Source organism: Salvelinus namaycush, chromosome 6 (assembly GCF_016432855.1).
Source record: "Salvelinus namaycush isolate Seneca chromosome 6, SaNama_1.0, whole genome shotgun sequence".
NCBI lineage: Eukaryota > Metazoa > Chordata > Actinopteri > Salmoniformes > Salmonidae > Salvelinus > Salvelinus namaycush.
The window spans coordinates 19,476,085-19,497,798 of NC_052312.1; the positions used below are offsets into that span (position 1 = coordinate 19,476,085).

The 21,714-nt window shown below is 44.1% G+C and overlaps 1 protein-coding gene across 1 annotated transcript in view; it reads left to right on the forward strand.

The window, feature by feature from the left end:
* LOC120048994 (DNA polymerase nu-like) overlaps positions 1-21,714 on the forward strand; it is a 77,326-nt gene that overhangs the window by 45,749 nt on the left and 9,863 nt on the right. The window contains 3 exon segments of the mRNA XM_038995254.1: positions 3,076-3,187; positions 8,013-8,095; positions 15,622-15,753. Coding sequence (XP_038851182.1) covers positions 3,076-3,187; positions 8,013-8,095; positions 15,622-15,753 — 327 coding nt within the window.

Sequence of the window (21,714 nt, forward strand, 5' to 3'; positions counted from 1 at the left end):
ACGTTCATCTCTAGGAGACAGAATGCGTTTCCTTTCTGAGCGGTATGACGGCTGCGTGGTCCCATGGTGTTTATACTTGCGTACTATTGTTTGTACAGATGAACGTGGTACCTTCAGGCATTTGGAAATTGCTCCCAAGGATGAACCAGACTTGTGAAGGTTTACAATTTTTTTCTGAGGTCTTGGCTGATTTATTTAGATGTTCCCATGATGTCAAGCAAAGAGGCACTGAGTTTGAAGGTAGGCCTTGAAATACATCCACAAGTACACCTCCAATTGACTCAAATGATGTCAATTAGCCTATCAGAAGCTTCTAAAGCCATGACATCATTTTCTGGAATTTTCCAAGCTGTTTAAAGGCACAGTCAACTTAGTGTATGTAAACTTCTGACCAACTGGAATTGTGATACAATGAATTATAAGATAAATAATCTGTAAACAATTGTTGGAAAAATGACTTGTGTCATGCACAAAGTAGATGTCCTAACCAACTTGCCAAAACAATAGTCTGTTAACAAGAAATGTGTGGAGTGGTTGAAAAACAACCTAAGTGTATGTGAACTTCCGACATCAACTGTGTGTGTGTGTGTGTGTGTGTGTGTGTGTGTGTGTGTGTGTGTGTGTGTGTGTGTGTGTGTGTGTGTGTGTGTGTGTGTGTGTGTGTGTGTGTGTGTGTGTGTGTTTAGGCCAAGATGATTTGACCCTTCGGCCTTATCGACTGTAGATGCTCTATCTTTGGCCATCTTATTTTATTCCTGTTGGGATCAATAGGAAGATGCTAGTTGGTAGTGTTTTTATCACTGAAAAAAATCTCGCTGGGGCAGACCTTCCCGAAACGACTCTATTACACACACACATGGGCAAGCACATCCAGACACACACACACAACCCCCCATCCCACACATAGTATTCTCTGGACTACAAATGGTCCCAGAGGGAAATGTGATCGGACGCATAAAACATTGATGGAGAGATCTTTAGAAACTCCCCTTTATCTGCCTATCATCATCAGAAACACACACACTCACTCACACACGCACGCACACACACACCCTTTATCAGCCTATTATCAAAGCACACTGCACTAAACTAGCTATCTTTATACCAGCCAACCAATATTAAACCAGACAGGCCCAGCTCATCTAGCACAGTCAGGCAGGCACATTTTATCATTTTATGGCCGATTTCATTCGGCTGCAGGAGGGAAATGTGATTGTTTTGTCATTTTTTATGAGAGGAGAGGGGATGATAGGGTTCCGGCGGAGAAAATTGTCTATGCCGCTGTCGAGAGTGACACTGTTGAGATAGACCAATGACTGTATATGAATGGACAAAGCCATCAATCATGTGACACCATTCATTCCTATGTGAAGACTCAGTAGTGCATTTGAAACCAAGGAAGCCTGTTAAGATGGCATCTCATGGAGGCAGTTTGAGCTACTCCAGGAAGAGACGTTGCAGGCTAGCTCAGTGCTGCCGTTTCTCAGTGAGTATCTCAAGTTGAAGGCCGACCGGGGTACTGCCGGCTGCCATTAGCAACTCAATTAACCTTATAACTTCTTCTGTGTGCAATTTTTCAATAATCTGTTCAAGGACATACATCTGGTGTCCTAGAAGCCAATGTGTCGTTATGTGTGTGTCTACATTTGCAAGATGGGAGTGACTCGGTCAGTTGTTTGTGTGTCCTCGTGTTTGTGTGTCCTCATGTATGTGCGCGTTTTCGTGTGTGTGCATGTGTTTGTGTGTCCTTGTGCGTGTGTTATGAAGCTCATCAAAAGACATCGGTAGCTAGCTAGATAGTAATTTGGCTAAAAACAATGTATTACCGCGGTGATCGTTGCTGCTCAGCGTTATCATGGCTTCAAACATCGCTGTCGGTGATGTCGAATCCAGCGTTTTTAGCTTCAGAGTTATTCGTTAGTGTTCTGTAGCTGCACCGTTTCGTAGTTAGATTTACTTTCTCTTTTAAAAAACGGAGCCAGTGACTTGTGCGTGAGTATTAACAACACACGCTGTGACATCGTTGCGTGAGACCAGTCATTGAGTACGGCCATGTGTAACCCCACCCACCAGCCTACTTGGTTGGAGGTCAGTACCAGGTATCAAACGAGGCTGGATATATCCTGCTTGGTTCCAGGAATCAAGCGGGCCATGGGCAAGTGGGAATGAAATAGGAACCGTGATATTCACAGCAAGGCACGGCCCTGCAGTGGAAAAACATCATTAGAGGCTAATAGCTGAGTACACGTTTGTTTTACTGTGGAGAGAGAATACAGGGCCGGCCATCGACATTCTCATCAAGCCCAGTTTGGAGCCCCAGCACTAAAATCAATGTTCAATCCACTAATTGAATTACACTGAATTACAGTGTGATGTGTGTGTCAGCATTCCCCCTCTATCTCTTTCTCTCCAGTAGGTGTATGTCAGTAATGGTAATTCTCTTGAACATTCCAGCCTGACAGCAGTATGATAAGGGATAGCAAGGTGTGGCTCACACATACACACACAACAGAGACAGTCTGTCTGTCTATCCGGAGAGGAACATGCGCAAGTGTCATCATCATGTGATAGGCTGCGTTTGGGAGGGAGGGGTCTTGGAGATGGGAGGTGGGGGGGTGTGTCACAGATTATAAGGGGTTAGGGGGTTCGGGGTGTTAATGGGATGGGGGTAAGGTAACTCAGGCCCCCAGGCGTCTCACAGGAGGGACTGGCTGGCTGCCTGCCTGCCTCATCAGCCATTCTCTCTCATCTGACAACGGGACCAGGCGGGGAGGAACACTCATCTGTTCCCCTCTCTTTTCCTCTCTCTCGCTCTCCCTCTCTTTCTGTATCTGCCTCCTCCCCATTATTTTCTCTCTCTCCACCTCTCCCATCCCTCTCTCAACACACGTGTTGTTTACAACCTCTCCCTCGATTCTCTTATCTCTCTTGGCCTTTCTGTTAAATGACATTACCGCTGACTACCTGGTTCATTATCAGCTGATTACATTATCAGTTAATATACAAATGTTGAGCGATGATGGTAGTGAAAATGAACAGTAGTGTGGAGGAGAATGATAGTGGTGTGTGTGTCAGATTTCTGCCAGGTGGAACTGCGTCTGCTGGCTCACCTCTCGTCAGACCCTGAGCTGCAGAGAATCTTCAACAACCCACAGGCCGACGTCTTCACCATGCTGGCCTCACAGTGGTGGGTCTCACACACACACACACACACAAACAGTCTCGCAGTGGGGGGTATCACAGACAAACACAGTCTCAAACTCTATTGACACACACACACACACAGTCTCGCAGTTTTTAGTATCACACACACACACACACAAACTAATATGATATTCACGCATCTCACACAGTTTTGCCTCATTTCATAGTTCTATGACCTCTGATTTCCTCTCCTCCCTGCTACACTAGTTTCCTCCTGTCTGTCTTTTAGTTGTACTGAACAGGACTGCTTTGGGCATGCTCAGTTCACACACCACTCAGCCGTTTGGGATGAGCCAATCAACGAGAGCCTCATACGGTATTCCCACGTTCACACTCTCTCACACACACACACACAGCCCATCAGTCTGCCCAAACCGCAGCATCACTTCAAACGCTCGCAGCCTTGTTGCCATGACTACAGCAGCAACCGGCGTATGAGGCTCCTTCCTCTATGTCAGGGCACCCCCAGGTCGGTCGCCGCAGTGATTACACGGTCGCGTTTTGAAATGTGTGCATGCATGTTACGAAGGGACCCTGTGGTGAGAAAAACAAGGGAGACCATTAGAACTGTTAGAACCCTCTGTCAGAACACTGTTAACCCACTGATAGAACTGTTGCTACACTGTTAGAACTGTTGCTACACTGATAGAACTGTTGGTACACTGATATAACTGTTGCTACACTGATAGAACTGTTGCTACACTGTTAGAACTGTTGCTACACTGTTAGAACTGTTGCTACACTGTTAGAACTGTTGCTACACTGTTAGAACTGTTGGTACACTGTTAGAACTGTTGCTACACTGGTAGAACTGTTGCTACACTGGTAGAACTGTTGCTACACTGATAGAACTGTTGCTACACTGATAGAACTGTTGGTACACTGATAGAACTGTTGTTACACTGATATAACTGTTGGTACACTGATAGAACTGTTGGTACACTGATAGAACTGTTGGTACACTGATAGAACTGTTGGTACACTGATAGAACTGTTGGTACACTGATATAACTGTTGCTACACTGATAGAACTGTTGCTACACTGATAGAACTGTTGCTACACTGTTAGAACTGTTGCTACACTGTTAGAACTGTTGGTACACTGATAGAACTGTTGCTACACTGATAGAACTGTTGCTACACTGATAGAACTGTTGCTACACTGTTAGAACTGTTGGTACACTGATAGAACTGTTGCTACACTGATAGAACTGTTGCTACACTGTTAGAACTGTTGGTACACTGTTAGAACTGTTGGTACACTGATAGAACTGTTGGTACACTGATAGAACTGTTGGTACACTGATAGAACTGTTGGTACACTGATAGAACTGTTGGTACACTGATAGAACTGTTGCCACACTGATATAAATGTTGCCACACTGATATAAATGTTGCCACACTGATATAAATGTTGCCACACTGATATAAATGTTGCCACACTGATAGAACTGTTGGTACACTGATAGAACTGTTGCTACACTGATAGAACTGTTGCTACACTGATAGAACTGCTGCTACACTGTTAGAACAATGGCCTTCCGAGTGGCGCAGTGGTCTAAGGCACTGCATCGCAGTGCTAGCTGTGCCACTAGAGATTCTTGGTTCGAGTCCAGGCTCTGTCGCAGCCGGCCGCGACCGGTAGACCCATGGGGCACAATTGGCCCAGCGTCGTCCGGGTTAGGGGAGGGTTTGGCTGGCGTGGATGTCCTTGTCCCATCGCGCACTAGCGACTCCTGTGGCGGGCCGGGCGCAGTGCACGCTGACACGGTTGCCAGGTGTACAGTGTTTCCTCCGACACATTGGTGCGGCTGGCTTCCGGGTTAAGTGGGCATTGTGTCAAGAAGCTAAAATTGGATACCACGAAATTGGGGAGAATTAAAAAAAAATAATAATAATTAAGAACTGTTAGAACACTGTTAGAACTGTTAGACCTGTTGGAACGCTGTTAGAACACTGTTAGAACTGTTAGAACACTGTTATAACTGTTAGACTGCTGTTAGAACTGTTGGTACACTGTTAGAACTGTTAACAGTTATAACAGTGTTCTAACAGCGTTCCAACAGGTCTAACAGTTCTAACAGTGTTCTAACAGTGTTCTATCAGTGTTCTAACAGTTCTTTAAAAAAAATTTTTTTTTAAATTAGAACTGTTAGAATGCTGTTATAACTGTTAGAACTTTTAGAACACTGTTAGAACGCTGTTAGAACAGTTAGAACGCTGTTAGAACTGTTAAAACACTGTTAGAATGCTGTTAGAACGATGTTAGAACACTGTTAGAACTGTTAGAACACTTTCAGAACGCTGTTAGAACTGTTAGAACGCTGTTAGAACTGTTAGAACGATGTTAGAACGCTGTTAGAACACTGTTAGAACGCTGTTAGAATCATGTTAGAACCATGTTAGATCTTTTAGGATGCTGTTAGAACCATGTTAGATCTGTTAGGACGCTGTTAGAACCATGTTAGAACACTGTTAGAACTGTTAGAACGCTGTTAGAACCATGTTAGATCTGTTAGGACGCTGTTAGAACTGTTAGGACACTGTTAGGACACTGTTAGAACTGTTAGAACGCTGTTAGAACTGTTAGAACGCTGTTAGAACTGTTAGAACACTGTTAGAACACTTTCAGAACGCTGTTAGAACACTGTTAGAACGCTGTTAGAATCATGTTAGAACCATGTTAGATCTGTTAGGACGCTGTTAGAACCATGTTAGATCTGTTAGGACGCTGTTAGAACCATGTTAGAACACTGTTAGAACGCTGTTAGAACCATGTTAGAACCATGTTAGATCTGTTAGGACGCTGTTAGAACTGTTAGAATGCTGTTAGGACACTGGTAGAACTGTTAGAACGCTGTTAGAACTGTTAGAACGCTGTTAGAACGCTGTTAGAACACTGTTAGAACACTGTTAGAACTGTTAGAACGCTGTTAGAACGCTGTTAGAACGCTGTTAGAACGCTGTTAGAACACTGTTAGAATGCTGTTAGAACTGTTAGAACACCGCTAGAACACTGTTAGAATGCTGTTAGGACACTGATAGAACTGTTAGAACACTGTTAGAATGCTGTTAGAACACTGGTAGAACTCTTAGAACGCTGTTAGAACTGTTAGAACACTGCTAGAATGCTGTTTGAACAATGTTAGAACGCTGTTAGAATACTATTAGAACTGTTAGAACACTGTTAGAATACTATTAGTACTGTTAGAACGCTGTTAGAGCGCTGTTAGAACGCTGTTAGAACGCTGTTAGAACGCTGTTAGAACGCTGTTAGATCTGTTAGGACGCTGTTGGAATTGTTAGAACGCTGTTAGAACTGTTAGAACGCTGTTAGAACTGTTAGAACGCTGTTAGAACTGTTAGAACGCTGTTAGAACTGTTAGAACGCTGTTAGAACTGTTAGAACACTGCTAGAATGCTGTTTGAACAATGTTAGAACGCTGTTAGAATACTATTAGAACTGTTAGAACACTGTTAGAATACTATTAGTACTGTTAGAACGCTGTTAGAGCGCTGTTAGAACGCTGTTAGAACACTGTTAGAATACTATTAGAACTGTTAGAACGCTGTTAGAATACTATTAGTACTGTTAGAACAATGTTAGAACGCTGTTAGAATACTATTAGAACTGTTAGAACACTGTTAGAATACTATTAGAACTGTTAGAACTCTGTTAGAATACTATTAATACTGTTGGAACAATGTTAGAACGCTGTTTTAGAATACTATTAGTACTGTTAGAATGCTGTTAGAACACTGTTAGAACACTGTTAGAATGCTGTTAGTACACTGTTAGAACACTGTTAGAACACTGTTAGAATGCTGTTAGAATACTGTTAGAACACTGTTAGAATGCTGTTTGAACGGTGTTTGAACACTGTTAGAATACTATTAGAACTGTTAGAACAGTGTTAGAACGCTGTTAGAACACTGTTAGAATACTATTAGAACTGTTAGAACACTGTTAGAACGCTGTTTGAACAGTGTTTGAACACTGTTAGAATACTATTAGAACTGTTAGAACACTGTTAGAATGCTGTTTGAACAGTGTTTGAACACTGTTAGAATACTATTAGAACTGTTAGAACACTGTTAGAATACTATTAGAACTGTTAGAACACTGTTAGAACGCTGTCTAGAATAGATAAATACTCTGTCCACCAGGTGGTGCTGAGCACTTTTAATCTGACTCCACCATTTGACAGCTCTGTGTGTGTGTGTGTGTGTGTGTGTGTGTGTGTGTGTGTGTGTGTGTGTGTGTGTGTGTGTGTGTGTGTGTGTGTGTGTGTGTGTGTGTGTGTGTGTGTGTGTGTGTGTGTGTGTGTGTGTGTGTGTGTGTGTGCGCGCGCATGCGTGAAAGAGAGTGAGAGGGCCGGAGGTACTACAGATAAAACGGTTTGAAAGTCTGTCCCTGGGGCTACAGGCAATGAAACTGGGAGAGAGAAATAACAGGTAGAGATGGAGAGAACAGATAGAGAGAGAGAAAACAGAGGGCAAGAGGACATATATAGAGAAAGATAAACCAGAGAGAGAGAGGGAATAACAGAGAGAGAGAGAGTGTTGAACCTTATCATGCTGATAATCAGAGTATGTGTCCATGTGTGTGTGCATGTCTCTGTGCATCTGTGTGTGAGTATGTTCTGTGATGTGATGTTGCAGTTCCTTGTCAGGCCCTTTGGGACTCTCACTTTGCAGACAGAGGAGTTGCACTCCAGTAGGACTTCCTTACATAACATCTCTCTCTCTTTCTCCCCACCCCCTCTCTCTTCCCCTACTCTCTCTTCCTTCTCTCTCTGTCTCTCTAGGAAGGGTGTGAGTGAAGGAGAAGTGAGTTCAGAGGATAGAGAGCATGCCAAGCGTATCGTCTACTCTGTGGTGTATGGAGCAGGTGAGAAGAACTACCCACATGACTCAGTTAGTTAGCCACATCACTTCAGTCGCCCTTAACCAGGGAAAGAGAGAGAGTGGGAGAGGAAGAACGACAGAGAGTGGGAGAGGAAGAACGACAGAGAGTGGGAGAGGAAGAACGACAGAGAGTGGGAGAGGAAGAACGAGAGAGAGTGGGAGAGGAAGAACGAGAGAGAGTGGGAGAGGAAGAACGAGAGAGAGTGGGAGAGGAAGAACGAGAGAGAGTGGGAGAGGAAGAACGAGAGAGAGTGGGAGAGGAAGAACGAGAGAGAGTGGGAGAGGAAGAACGAGAGAGAGTGGGAGAGGAAGAACGAGAGAGAGTGGGAGAGGAAGAACGAGAGAGAGTGGGAGAGGAAGAACGAGAGAGAGTGGGAGAGGAAGAACGAGAGAGAGTGGGAGAGGAAGAACGAGAGAGAGTGGGAGAGGAAGAACGAGAGAGAGTGGGAGAGGAAGAACGAGAGAGAGTGGGAGAGGAAGAACGAGAGTGGGAGAGGAAGAGAGGAAGAGAGAGAGAGGGAGAGGAAGAGAGAGAGAGAGTGGTAGAGGAAGAGAGAGAGAGAGTGGTAGAGGAAGAACGAGAGAGAGTGGTAGAGGAAGAACGAGAGAGAGTGGGAGAGGAAGAACGAGAGAGAGTGGGAGAGGAAGAACGACAGAGAGTGGGAGAGGAAGAACGACAGAGAGTGGGAGAGGAAGAACGACAGAGAGTGGGAGAGGAAGAACGAGAGAGAGTGGGAGAGGAAGAACGAGAGAGAGTGGGAGAGGAAGAACGAGAGAGAGTGGGAGAGGAAGAACGAGAGAGAGTGGGAGAGGAAGAACGAGAGAGAGTGGGAGAGGAAGAACGAGAGAGAGTGGGAGAGGAAGAACGAGAGAGAGTGGGAGAGGAAGAACGAGAGAGTGGGAGAGGAAGGACGAGAGAGTGGGAGAGGAAGAACGAGAGAGTGGGAGAGGAAGAACGAGAGAGTGGGAGAGGAAGGGAGAGAGTGGGAGAGGAAGAGAGAGAGTGGGAGAGGAAGAAAGAGAGAGGGAGAGGAAGAAAGAGAGAGAGAGTGGGAGAGGAAGAAAGAGAGGGAGAGGAAGAAAGAGAGAGAGAGAGAGAGTAGTGGCATGGGTAGTAGGGTGATGGTAATGATAGCAGTTTAATGATGGTGGTGGTAGTAGTAGTAGTAATGATGATGGTAGTTGTAGTACTGATGTAATGGTGAAGATGACAGTTATTTAGTTATAAGTTAGTTATAGTATCATTTTCCATGTTTAGCTTTTTATATTTATTACATTTCTACTATATTGTTGTTATTTTTGTGTTCAATTTTGTATTATTATTTACTACCATTTTATATAATTCTTTGTTATTGTTTATAATTTTATTACAATGTATATTGTATACATTGTTGCTTTGGCAGTATTGACACAATGTTTTTCATGCCAATAAAGCAGCTTGAATTTGAATTTGAAAGAGAGAGAGGAGGAAAGAGAGAGAATGGGAGAGGAAAAAACAGAGAGGGAGCAAGAATGTAGAAAGGGCCCATGTGGCCTAAGTATGCCTTCTTCATTTGTGGCCCGTTTAATACTCACTCACTCGCACACACAACACATTTCCCTGCTGTAGCCAATGGAAACTATTTCAAAACGCTGGCCCCATGACCATAGATTTCTAACGTGGAGGGAATGTGTATCATGAAAGTGTAGTCTGTGTGTGTAAGACTATTCTGTATCTGGGTCACTTTGCATTGTCTGTTATGTATTTCTAGCCTGTTGATTAACAGCTTGTTATATGAGTGTTGTTGTTTGTGTGAGACTGAGTCACACACTCTGCTGCTGTATCTGGACCTCACTGTTGGCTCACACTCATCAAGAGGCACACACACACACGCACAGCCTTGTACAACTAACCTTGTGGGGACACACGATTCAGTCTCATTCAAAATCAAATTGTCCCCAACCTTTACCTGTAAACCTTAACTTAACCTTAAACCTAATTCTAACACTAATTCTAACCTTAACCCTAAACCCCAGAGAAATCGCATTTGACCTTGTGTGGACTAATAAAATGTCCCCAGTTGGTAAAATGTTTGTAAGTTTACTATTCTTGTGAGTATAGTTATACACGTCCACACACACACACACACACACACACACACACACACACACACACACACACGTAGCAGTAAGGGAGCCTTCAGGCTGTGCTGTCAGGCAGGCAGTAGTAGAGGATTGGGAGACGTTGAGAGGTTGTGATGGCTGGCAGTGGTCTGGCAATGGTTGTATGTGGGTGCGTGTGTGTGGCTGGTGCGTGTGTGTGGCTGGTGTGTGTGTGTGGCTGGTGTGTGTGTGTGGCTGGTGTGTGTGTGTGTGTGTGTGGCTGGTGTGTGTGTGTGTGTGTGTGTGTGGCTGGTGTGAGTGTGTGTGGCTGGTGTGTGTGTGTGGCTGGTGTGAGTCGACAAGCCTCTCCCGTCCGCAGTTCAGAGATCAGACGAGTGCAGTATCATTGCCCGGAAACCACCACTCAGACTCACGCACACACACATACATTAGACACACACACAGTAACACACACAGTTACAGCTCTGACATGTATGGGTGTTTGTCTTTTCACAGATGAGTGCGTTCAGTGACAAAGGGACTTGATGATGGAGTATTCTTTGGTCTTTCAATGACATGTGGCATTATGACTCTGTGTGTGCGTGTGCATGGTAGAGATGGAAGGAAGCCTCACGGCTGATTTGAATGTTTTTAATAGCATAAGACGTGATACATTGTGTATCTGTCGTCAAGGAGGACAAGAGAAGCTGAGAAAGGAGGAGAAAGACACAGGGAGGAAAGGAGAGGGGGTTAGTGGAGTGAGGGAGAGCGTTCGTTTTCAGCGTAGACAGCCTAGGCCTTCCTAGTGGCTCGTCTCCTTGGTTACGGAATACTAAAAGGAAGCTTTCTCCTGGAGACAATAATCAGGCAGAGAGAGAAGAGGAGGGGGGAGGGGTGGTATTGGCCATGCAGACAGACACACACAAATGGGTCAGAAGAGAAAGAGGCCAAGTGTTGACTGTTGCACTCTGGGAGAGGGACAGAGGGAAAGAGAGAGGAGAGAAAAAGAGACTGAATTGGAAAAGAGGTGTGTGAGAGAGGAAGAAAGAAAGAGGAGAGAGATGGATGTGGAGGAGAGAGCGAGATTGATGTGGAGGAGAGAGAAAGAGAGATGTGGAGAAGGAGAGAGAGAGAGATGTGAGTGAGCAGTAACGAGGCTGGAGGGTCACACAGGACTGACCTCATTCAGCTGGTATGTGGTGCCTCGACCACACACACACACTCCGTTGTAGACTTCCTCACACACACACACACACACTACTGCCTTTTTGCACCCCTTACCCGCCCTGTGGCAACCGGTTGCCTTCGCTCACTCCCTACAATAGACCTTCTCCTCACTCACACACACACACACACACACACACACATCTCCAGTGGTAAACTGTTATCAGGTGAAGGGTCAAAAATGATTAGCTAATCACACCCCTTTAGTATGTCATTTCTAGCCTGATCATATGGTGTGTCTAAATCAGTGTTACTCATTTTAAATTCATTGGATTTCATTTCTACCAACTGAGGTACTCAAAGCGCTTCACATAGTAGGGGGAAACTCACCTCATCCCCCACCAATGTGTGGATGAGGCGGCCACACATCAGCTATCAGGTGGAGAGGTGAGAAGTGATATATGCCAATTAGGAATGAGGGGGATGATTAGGTGGCCATGATGGAATGGGGCCAGATTGGGGATTTAGCCACGATATCGGGGTTAACACCCCTACTCTTACGATAAGTCAGGATACCCGTTTAACGTCCCATCCGAAAGACAGCACCCTAAGGGCAATTTCCCCTTCACTGCTCTAGGGCATTGGGATCTCCTTAGACCAGAGGGAGTTCCCCCTACTGGCCCTCCAACACCTCTTCCAGCAACATCTGGTCTCCCATCCAGGCAGCTACCCTGCTTAGGTTCAGAAGCAAGCCAGCAATGGGATGCAGGGTGGTATGCTGCTGAAGGGAAACAACATTAGATTTGAGCATTTGTGGCCTCAATTTACCTAAAATGTATCATTGGTGTTCCCACTCCTACTGGTGGTACAATGTTATCATAGGGGTAAAAATGATTTAAAGTCATTGAGCTACCATATTACAGATGTAGGATCTTAATTTGAGCCAGTTTGCTACAGCAGGAAAATAATCCTGAAGCAACAGGAAATGTGAATGATCAAGTCAGAAATTTCAGAGTGGAAATTACAAAATTCAGAAGCCTTTTGAAATGGAGACATTTTCTTTTTTACAGCCAAATCTCTATTTTTGATGTAAATGGCATCTTATAGGATGGTCCAGACACCTTTTTTGTGATTTCATTTGTTTTTGAGAAAATCAGCACTGTGTCAATTACCTCTATCTCGTACTCGCCTGTACACACTCACACACTCTTGAGCGTGCACACACACACATCCACACTGCACAGATACATACTGACACTCACACAGAGGTATATGATTTTCACAAACAGACCAACTCCATCTCTCTGTGTGACATAGAGCCGCCCTCCCCCCAAAACACTCACACTATCCCTGCATGTTCACACTCTCTCCCTGTGTCTCCCCGGGTGTGTGTGTGTGTAGAGGGCACGGGGGGCACGTCCACCCAGGCAGGGGCCCCAGACTGGCACAGATTTGGGGCTTAGCGCCTGTCTCCGCTGGGCCAACTGCCCCCTCCTGCTGCACCATCCCTGGCGCTCCCTCTGTCTGGCAGAACATTATTCATCACCAGCCGCGTGTTAACCCACAGAACACAGACACACACACAGTGCCACGGAACACACACGCTGCGAATAAACACACTGTGAACACACAAACACAGTGCTGCAGAACACAGGCACACACGCAGTCTGTGAACACAAATATACACAAACATTCTGACCCTATGAACACACAAACACGCACAGGCACACATACTGAGCACACAGAGCCACGATTCTCTCGACTGGAATCTCCTTTGGGCCAGAGCTAGGGTGGAATGGCCAATAGTGATCTCTGCACTCACATCGTAGATAGGGCAAGCAGTCAGAGGCATAACTTTGAGATGATTTTCTGATATAACTTTTTCTATATATTTACAGTACCAGTAAAGAGTTTGGACACACCTACTCATTCAAATCAAATCAAAGTTTATTTGTCACGTGCACCGAATACAACAGGTGTAGACCTTACAGTGAAATGCTTACGTACAGGCTCTAACCAATAGTGCAAAAAAGGTATTAGGTGAACAATAGGTAAGTAAAGAAATAAAACAACAGTAAAAAGACAGGCTATATACAGTAGCAAGGCTATAAAAGTAGTGAGGCTACATACAGACACCGGTTAGTCAGGCTGATTGAGGTAGTATGTACATGTAGATATGGTTAAAGTGACTATGCATATATGCTGAACAGAGAGTAGCAGTAGCGTAAAAGAGGGGTTGGCGGGTAGTGTGTGGCGGGACACAATGCAGATAGCCCGGTTAGCCAATGTGCGGGAGCACTGGTTGGTCGGCCCAATTGAGGTAGTATGTACATTAATGTATAGTTAAAGTGACTATGCATATATGATAAATAGAGAGTAGCAGCAGCATAAAAAAGATGGGTTGGTATTTTCTACATTGTCCAATAATAGTGAAGACATCAAAACTATGAAATAACACATATGGAATCATGTAGTAAGCAAAAAAGTGTTAAGCAAATCAAAATCTATTTTAGATTCTTCAAAGTAGCCACCCTTTGTCTTGATGACAGCTTTGCACACTCTTGACATTCTCTCAACCAGCTTCATGAGGTAGTGTTAAAAGTTAATTTGTGGAATTTCTTTCCATCTGAAAGCGTTTGAGCAAATCAGTTGTGTTGTGACAAGGTAGGGGTGGTATACAGAAGATAGCCCTATTTGGTAAAATACCAAGTTCATATTATGGCAAGAACAGCTCAAATAAGCAAAGAGAAATGGCAGTCCATCATTACTTTAAGACATGAAGGTCAGTCAATCCGGAAAATGTCAAGAACTTTGAAAGTTTATTCAACAATCAAGCGCTATGATGAAACTGGCTCTCATGATGACCGCCACAGGAAAGGAAGACCCAGAGTTACTTCTGCTGCAGAGGATAAGTTCGTTAGAGTTAATAGCCTCAGAAATTGCATCCCAAATAAATGCTTCACAGAGTTCAAGTAACAGACACATCTCAACATCAACTGTTCAGAGACATCGTGAATCAGGACTTCATGGTCGGCTGCAAAGAAACCACTACTAAAGGACACCAATAAGAAGAAGAGACTTGCTTGGACCAAAAAACACGCACAATGGACATTAGAGCGTTGGAAATGAAATAACACATCTGATGGGTCCGAATTTGAAATGTTTGGTTCCAACCATCGTGTCTTTGTGAGACGCAGAGTAGGTGAACGGATGATCTCCGCATGTGTTGTTCCCACCGTGAAGCATGGAGGAGGAGATGTTATGGTGTGGGGGGTGCTTTGCTGGTGACACTGTCAAAGATTTATTTAGAATTCAAGGCACACTTAACCAGCATGGCTACCACAGCATTCTGCAGCGATAAGCCATCCCATCTGGTTTGAGCTTAGTGGGACTATCATTTGTTTTTCAAGAGGACAATGACCAAACACACCTCCAGGCTGTGTAAGGCCTATTTTTGACCAAGAAGGAGAGTGATGGAGCACTGCAGCAGATGACCTAGCCTCCACAATCACCTAACCACAACCCAATTGAGATGGTTTGGGATAATTTGGACCACAGAGTGAAGGAAAAACAGCCAACAAGTACTCAGCATATGTGGGAACTCCTCCAAGACTGTTGGAAAAGCATTCCAGGTGAAGCTGGTTGAGAAATTGCCAAGAGTGTGCAAAGCTGTCATCAAGGTAAAGGGTGGCAACTTTGAAGAATCTTAAATCTAAAATATATTTTGATTTGTTTCACACTTCTTTGGTTACTACATGATTCCATATGTGTTATTTCATAGTTTTGATGTCTTAACTATTATTCTACAATGTAGAAAATAGTAAAAATAAGAAAAATCCTTGAATGAGTAGGTGTGTCCAAACTTCTGACTGGTACTGTACATATTATGGTACAAATGTTGTATCACTTTGTATCACTATGCTATGGTATATATCAGGGGTATTCAAATTCTACCTTGGAGGTCCAGAGTACTGTTTGTTTTCTGTTCTACCTGATAATTAATTGCACTCACCTTGTGTCCCAGGTCGAAATCAGTCCTTGATTACACATTTTGTTTGTTGTATTGTTTGTATATCACATTTGGGTGAGTGTCCTTGTCTGTCAGTGTACCAGTGTTTTGTTACTTGTCATGTTTTTTGTGGACTCAGGAAGAATAGCTGCTGCCTCTGCAAAAGCTAATGGGGCTCCAAATAAATAGAGGGGAATGGATAAAACTGGCATTGAATTTGGGCGATATATGTTATGGTTGTCTGTCTCATCCAGGTAGGGAGCGTCTGTCGGGCATCCTGGGTGTTAGTGCTGAACAGGCCAGCCACTTCCAGGACAGCTTCCTCCACACCTACAGAGAGGTCCAGACCTTCATACACACCACCATCCAGCAGTGCCACAAACGAGGTATGTGTGTGGGGTGGGGGGGCGGGCTCACTCTGTGTGTGTCTTTCTGTGCATATGGGTGGATGCGTGTTTGTGGGAGGGAGGGAGGGATCCACTTTGTGTGTGCATTGGTGGGTGAGGAAAAATATGTGCTTGTATTGGCAGGACTGAGACAAACTGCCTGTGGACGGGGAGGAGAGAGGTTGGAGGGGTGGGGTAATGGTTCAACCAGGACACTCGATATATCCTGGCAGATATGCTAACACAGCACACCTGAGACTGTAGCACTGCGGCCTAGAGTCAACACACACACACTCCCTGGCCTCTGCACTCTCAATCACACTGAAAACATTTAGTCCAGGCAATAGGCCAATCGACGTCTTTGAACGCTGAAAACACCTTTTACAGCTTAAAACTCTGATATGGAGGAAAGACATTGTTGGTTGGTGTGACTAAGAGTTCTCAAGAATGATTCAGGAATACTTAGCTTTTCTTGCGTCTTGTGTTCATTGAGATTGACCTGCCCCCTAAACACATGTTCTGTGTTATCCTGATATCTTATGCATTGATGCTTTTTACAGTAGGAACATTTTGAGAAAATATTCGGATAAAAATTCTTATCGTAGTCAGTTAAAATATGCAGTTAAAGTTTAAACTTCTAGAAAGAGTATAGCAGAGAGGGTCTCTGTCACAGTGGCATAACAGCCATCAACCCCGACACGCACCGACAAGCACTCTGTCACCTGTGGCAACCAATCACCGTTACTACACCCTCTTCATCTCTAAATGAGCCAAGCGCAACGGAATGCTCGTGAGACGCCACACAGATCGCTGCAAAAATTCTTTAACTGAGCATGCTCACTGGGGACCAGTGTAATGTCGTTCGGAACGGACCGTTTTAATTTCAGTCATCGCTGTGGCGTCACTCCTGGGATTTATCAGCCTCACCTGTCAGGGCTGGAGCTCTCTTTCTCTCACAAACACACTATCTCTCTCCCTAACCTCTTTCTCTCTCGCTGTCTCTCTCTTTATTTTTCTCCTTTTATTTCTCTCTTTTTCCCTCCTCTCACTCTCTTTCTCTCGCTTCATTCTCCCTAACTCTCTCTTTCTCCCTCTATCTCTCTCACAGCCTAACAGAGATTTCAGTTGATCAATAAACATCTCAGCTTGCAATCTGCTCTAGCTAGGGCCAAGAGACCGCTGTGTGTGTGTGCGTGCGTGCGTGCCTGTGTGTGCGTGTGTGTGTGTGTGCCTGTGTGTAGCCATTTTCTCTAACTGAATATAGTGCTATCTGGCTGTGCATGCCTCTCTCATCAAAACAGAATTGTTGATTTATACTCTGATTTTGAAATGAGCTCTGACCCCATTTCGCACTGGCATCCTCCCTTATTTTCCATATACTTCCTTAGCCGTCACACACTATCAGGGAGGTCACCAAAGGACATGTGTCATACCTATACTTCTAAAGACATGATGAAGGGAAGAGGAGGAGGAGGTGGCGGGGAGCTTTATATATCCAGTACCAACAGGGGAAATTAAAAGAGAGAGAGAAAATAGGACAAGTCATCAAGAGGACACAGTGAAAAGGGGATTTACAGATGCATCTTCAGTTCACAAACACTGATGTGTAATAGATAGTCAACCTACACACACACACATCAAGAGACTGTCCATCTTCCCAGACTTCACTGCCTCCGCGGCCAAGAAACGAGCAGCGGTTTGACAACGCAAAGCGGCTTCTGCACACCTGTCCGGGAGTAAAGTTTGGCCTCTTCTTCCCAGCTGAGCTGAGGTTCACGCTACCGAGCGGAGCTCTTCACAAGTTCAACGACCCGACCGCCGCAATTGACTTTATCAAGAACTTGAAGGAAACTGCTCCCCCGGCCTGACCGGCGCAACGAGATGGACACTTAGCCTATCTGCAGTGCAGCGTTTGATTTGTAAGGCCCAACACATGTAGCCTACTACAGTGCCTTCAAGTGTTCTATTTGCCTTATACGTACATTCTCCTCATCGTCAGCTGAAATAGTAAGCCTCAATTCCAATAAAATGTCTTCACTGTTTTCTACGTGGGCTCGTGAAACAGGTCCTTTTTTATTTTGATGAGTGACACTAGATAGGCCATAAGCTGTCATGCTATGCTATGCCTATGTTATTTGATTTAACACCCTGTTGTCACTTTACTTGTCGCTATTGGTAAACTGTGCTTTCTATTGTTTTTGTTTTTGTTGTATGTACAAAGTATGTGGACTCCCCTTCGAATTAGTGGATTCGGCTATTTCAGCCACACCCGTTGCTGAGCAGTGGTGGGGAAAGTACTCAATTGTCATACTTGAGTGAAAGTAAAGATACCTTAATAGAAAATGACTCAAGTAAAAGTGAAAGTTAAAATATACTTAAGAATCAGAAGTAAATGGAATTGCTAAAATGTACTTAAGTATCAAAAGTAAAAGTAGACACCATTTAAAATTTGTTATATTAAGCAAACCAGACGTCACAATAAAACATTTGTTAAAAAAATAAAATTGGACAGATAGCCAGTGGCTCTCCAACACTCAGACATAATTTACAAACGAAGCATTTGTGTTTAGTGAGTCCACCAAATCAGAAGCCGTAGGGATGACCAGGTATGTTCTCTTGATAAGTGTGTGAATTGGACCATTTTCCTGTCAAAATGTAACGAGTACTTTTGGGTGTCAGGGAAAATGTATAGAGTAAAAAGTACATTATTTTCTTTAGGAATGTAATGATGTTAAAGTTGGCAAAAAGATAAATAGTAAAGTACAGATACCCCAAAAAAACTACTTAAGTAGTACTTTAAAGTATTTTTACTTAAGTACGTTACGCCACTGCCGGTGTATAAAATCGAGCACACCGCCATGCAATCTCCATAGACAAACATTGGCAGTAGAATGGCCTAACTGAAGAGCTCAGTGACTTTCAGCGTGGTACCGTCATAGGATGCCACCTTTCCAACAAGTCAGTTCGTCAAATGTTTACCCTGCTAGAGCTGCCCCTGTCAACGGTAAGGGCTGTTATTGTGAAGTGAAAATGTCTAGGAGAAGCAACGGCTCAGCCGCGAAGTGGTAGGCCACACAAGCTCACACAACGGGATCGCTGAGTGCTGAAGCACATAGCACGTAAAATTCGTCTGTCCTCGGTTGCAACACTCAACCAAGTTCAAAACTGCCTCTGGAAGCAACGTCAGCACAATAACTCTTTGTCGGGAGCTTCATACAATGGGTTTCAATGGCTCGCCGCCATTGGACTCTGGAGCAGTGGAAACGCGATCTCTGGAGTGATGAATCACGCTTCACCATCTGGCAGTCCAACGGACGAATCTGGGTTTGGCGGATGCCAGGAGAACACTACCTGCCCGAATGCATAGTGCCAACTGTAAAGTTTGGTGGAGGAGGAATAATGGTCTGGGGCTGTTTTTCATGGTTTGGGCTAGGCCCTTTAGTTCCGGTGAAGGGAAATCTTAATGCTACAGCATACAATGACATTCTAGACGATTCTGTGCTTCCAACTTTGTGGCAACAGTTTGGGGAAGGCCCTTTCCTGTTTCATCATGACAATGGCCCCGTGCACAAAGGGAGGTCCATACAGAAATGGTTTGTCGAGATCGGCGTGGAAGAACTTAACTGGCCTGCACAGAGCCCTGACCTCAACCCCATCAAACACCTTTGGGATGAATTGGAACGCGGACTGCGAGCCAGGCCTAATCGCTCAAAATCAGTGCCGGACCTCACTAATGCCCTTGTAGCTAAATAGAAGCAAGTCCCCGCAGCAATGTTCCAAGCTTTCCCAGAAGAGTGGAGGCTGTTATAGCAGCAAAGGGGGGGACCAACTCCATATGAATGCCCACGATTTTGGATTGAGGTGTTCGATGAGCAGGTGTCCACATACTTTTGGTCATGTAGTGTAATTGTCACAACGCTCCACTTGGTAAGAGTTTAGCCTTGCTACTGTAACAACTATGTTTCCTGGAGCGTATTTAGGAGCTTGTGTACGAGAGGGGGATGCGCGTGTCTTGTTTGGGAAGACACTTCAGCGGGTGGGAAGTAGTTCAACTGTTTTTTGGTTTTCTTGTATGTCAAGTTTGGTCTTCTGCTGATATTTAAATTAATTTAAATTAAAGGATGATGACTCAACAACCTAATTTAATAGGGTAGTCGACTGGGAGTATACTTACATTTTCTAGTTGGAACTGTAAAGATTTGAACCAACCAGTCAAACGTAGTGGAGTAGAACTGTAAAGATTTGAACCAACCAGTCAAACGTAGTGGAGTAGAACTGTAAAGATTTGAACCAACCAGTCAAACGTAGTGGAGTAGAACTGTAAAGATTTGAACCAACCAGTCAAACGTAGTGGAGTAGAACTGTAAAGATTTGAACCAACCAGTCAAATGTGGTGGAGTAGAACTGTAAAGATTTGAACCAACCAGTCAAATGTGGTGGAGTAGAACTGTAAAGATTTGAACCAACCAGTCAAACGTGGTGGAGTAGAACTGTAAAGATTTGAACCAACCAGTCAAACGTGGTGGAGTAGAACTGTAAAGATTTGAACCAACCAGTCAAATGTGGTGGAGTAGAACTGTAAAGATTTGAACCAACCAGTCAAACGTGGTGGAGTAGAACTGTAAAGATTTGAACCAACCAGTCAAACGTAGTGGAGTAGAACTGTAAAGATTTGAACCAACCAGTCAAATGTGGTGGAGTAGAACTGTAAAGATTTGAACCAACCAGTCAAATGTGGTGGAGTAGAACTGTAAAGATTTGAACCAACCAGTCAAACGTAGTGGAGTAGAACTGTAAAGATTTGAACCAACCAGTCAAATGTGGTGGAGTAGAACTGTAAAGATTTGAACCAACCAGTCAAACGTAGTGGAGTACTTCAGCATCTTCAACATCTGGGAACACAGATTGCTTTCTTACAAGAGATCCATCTGAGAGTTTCAGGTGACTTTAGAATGCAGAACGGTTGGGTAGGCCATCTTTATCAAAGTAAAGTGAAAGGAGCTGCAATTTTCATACACAAATTGGTGCCTTTTGTCAAATCATGTCACATACTACTTTTGAAAGAAAACAGAGGGAAGGGAGACTCTGAACTGACCATTCAAATTTTGTACGCTACCTCGCCATCCCCAAATGTGTACAAGGATCGACTCTCTTTACACGCTGAATTCGATACCTTGTCATCAGGCCTCGTGACATACTCACTGTGAGTATGGCGACAAGGGAAGTAAATTGCTTTATCAACTTTGCCAGTCTTCCTCTACTCACAAAATGTCTCAAATTCAAACGCCCACAGGTGCAACAATTGATCGCCAGCTATTAAATAATCAGTTTAAGGACTTCTATGCATCTTTATACACTTCTGAACATTTTGATAAATGTTGTAATACGCTAACTGCTCCTACTATTGATTCAGTTGGGCTGCCAACTTCCGTGTAATTCAGTACTGGATGCGTGCAGATACCCCACATGTCATTCCAGCATGGTTGAAGATAGAATATTCCCCCTGTATGCCATCCTCATTGGCTGCTTTGGCACACTCGCCTATGAACTCTGCTATTTCAGGTTATACCAAAATCATTTGAGTAAAAACCACTCTCAAGATCTGGAACCAGTTTAGACGTCACATTGGATTGCAAACCTCTTCATTAAGGATTTCTACTCAGAAATCACGTTTTCTCCGTCCATCGATAGTAGATGGAGGCTTCGCCGTTTGGTTTAACCTTGGCATCAAATCCTTCAATGATTTGTATATCGACGGCACATTTGCATCGTTCCAACAACTCTCAGCTAAATTCCACCTTCCCAATAGTTATTTCAATAGATAGAAATGTGCAGCTTTATCCGTGACATGAGTAGTACAGGTGCGTTTTGCTCCTCCTACTGTCGTAACATTATACTTTGATAATGGCAAAATATAAATCAGACTTTGTAGCCTTTTTGAGTTTGTTGTGGCAAGAAGGT